This window comes from Gossypium hirsutum, chromosome A03, assembly GCF_007990345.1.
Source record: "Gossypium hirsutum isolate 1008001.06 chromosome A03, Gossypium_hirsutum_v2.1, whole genome shotgun sequence".
NCBI lineage: Eukaryota > Viridiplantae > Streptophyta > Magnoliopsida > Malvales > Malvaceae > Gossypium > Gossypium hirsutum.
The window spans coordinates 105178021-105180419 of NC_053426.1; the positions used below are offsets into that span (position 1 = coordinate 105178021).

General features: G+C 38.0%; 1 protein-coding gene across 1 annotated transcript; it reads left to right on the forward strand.

Annotated features, from left to right (window-relative positions):
• The first annotated feature begins 235 nt into the window (after positions 1-235).
• LOC107896953 (glutaredoxin-C9) lies at positions 236-1528 on the forward strand. Its single transcript, XM_016822266.2, has one exon. The coding sequence runs from the start codon at positions 870-872 to the stop codon at positions 1290-1292; it is 423 nt and encodes a 140-aa protein (XP_016677755.1). The 5' UTR covers positions 236-869; the 3' UTR covers positions 1293-1528.
• Positions 1529-2399: the final 871 nt, after the last annotated feature.

The following is a 2399-nucleotide window of genomic DNA, read 5'->3' on the forward strand; positions in this document are numbered from 1 at the left end:
TGCCGTCAATTACAACGATGATATAAGAATTTACTGTTTAAAATGAATCATTTTCGTACATGATTTGGTAAGTAGATTATTTTTATAAATAATTAATTTATTGAGTTATTTTTTAAAAAGAACCGGCATTTGCTCTCCTCTTTCACACGTGGTGGGCCCCACACGTGATACAATAAAACACGTTTGTTGACGTAAGTTGGCCTGAGTCAGTCAGGCCAGGGCTGGCACTTGGCTGACCTACGCTTCCCGCATCGTCCGCCGGCAACCTTTTCTCTCTTAATGTTCATCATTGAACTCACCGACTAGGCGTGTGGGTCACAATGACATAATTAAAAACGAAGGACTTGTTACATGCATCCATCGGATGATGGAATGTTGGTCATGAAATGCAATGATGGCGTAAGATTATGCAGACAAGAAGCATGGGATTTGTCTAATCAAGAAGCTTCTCTTCTGTCTACGTACATTGTTTTCTTTAATTTCGATAAACGTCATTCCCCTGTTTTCTTCCTTAAAATCCCGGCTTGCAACAGTGTTCTTCATAACCAATAAATATTTTAATTTCTTCATTATACATTGGATCTGAAGAAAAAAAAGAAAAGACGCGGTAACACATTATTATTTAGTTGTTTGTATTTGGACATTGCAAAAAATGACACCAGATCTACGTCACCCACTAAGCTAAACAACCCAGCTGCGTAAGCCTAACTGCCGTTGACGCCTGACCCTTTCAAAATCCCCTTCTTTACCCGTATTTGCTTCTATATATATACAGACACACCTACATATGTATAAGATATATTCTCTTTTGCTTTCTTGCTCATGTTACTAGTGTCTAGTTCTTTGCTATTTCTTTTAAAATTTTCAGGATGCAACAAGCAATTCCATACAAATCCTTGCCTCTGCCATGCATCGACGCAACTTCCCATCGTGCCCGTTCAACAACAACACTTGGCCACAACGGACGCGGGAAAGACGTGCTTAATATAGTGTCGGAGAACGCTGTGATAGTGTTGGCCAGGAAGGGTTGTTGTATGAGCCATGTAGTGAGGCGTTTGCTGCTGACACTGGGCGTAAACCCTGCGGTTCATGAGATTGATGAAGAGAATGAGGCTGGTATTTTGAATGAATTAGGCACGATTTGCAAAGGTACTGAAAACAATAAAATGGTTCAGCTTCCGGCTGTGTTTATTGGTGGGAGGTTGTTTGGGGGATTGGATAAAGTCATGGCTACTCATATTAGCGGCGACTTGATTTCGGTGCTGAAAGATGCCGGTGCCTTGTGGCTTTGACTTTGACTTTGATTCATCCTGTATTTTTCTCCCTCCTCTAATAGGTTTTGGTTTTAGAATTAACCCAATTGGAAATGTAGCATTGTTACATGAATATAGAAATCAAAATAGGTTTTGGTTTCAGAATTAACCCAATTGGGAATGTAACATTGTTACATGAATATAGAAATCAAAATGGGGTTTCTTGATTTTATTACAATGATTCTCAATTAAGGAAATGGAAGACCTCTTTTTTATTGATCAGTGTTGGTAATATGTTTCCAGGATTTCTTCAATGAATATTTTTTTGTTTGAATGTTACAGACTTTTGTGTTCTTGTTTGGTGCTAAAGATGAGATGTATGGTCTTTGTATCACATGGAAGTTAGTGATACCTCTCTGTTTTTGGTATGACATAACACCTAACTCTTATTGCGATAGCACATGTGCAGATGTCGTGTTCCTGTCAGTCTAAACATAGGATAAGGTACCTAAATCCTAATTTATCCCAAGACAAAATGAAAAAACTCGGTCATGTTGATAGGATGGACCAATTTATTAGTCCCCTGGCGGATGGATAGCCAAATGTTTGAATAAATTGAGAACATAACATAAGATAAGCTTGTATTCAGTGGTATTTTGGTAGGGAAAATCCTTTTCCGATAGAGATGATTCTAGATCTTCAATTGGTTTTTGATGGGACTCGTTCCAAAACCAGGTGGTAGATAGTTTTTATGAACGGATTTTAGGATTAGGAACTCAACATCCCTCTGTTTGCATCATCTCAATTCTTCCAATCGGTAGAGTTCAAAGCATTTGCATGAATGAATATGGATGCCTAAGCCAAAACTCCAAAGGCCACACTCAAATGCCACCAAAAACTTTTGGTGTGGCGGCAATGTCGTGGTTTGAATCCACAGTGAAAAAATACCAAGCAACGAGCATATTATAACAAAACAACATAGGCAGAAGAGCTGAAAACCAACATATTCAGCATGAAAATAAAGAATGACCTCTTCTTTTTTTCAAAAAAGAGCTGAAAACCAACATATTCAGCACTAAAATAAAGAATAACCTCTTCTTTTTTTCAAAAACGTCCTTACAACTTCATCAAAAAGGTAAAAGGTGT

Excerpts from the sequence above, each read along its gene's own strand:
- LOC107896953 (XM_016822266.2), top strand. The coding sequence starts at position 870 with ATGCAACAAGCAATTCCATACAAATCCTTGCCTCTGCCATGCATCGAC.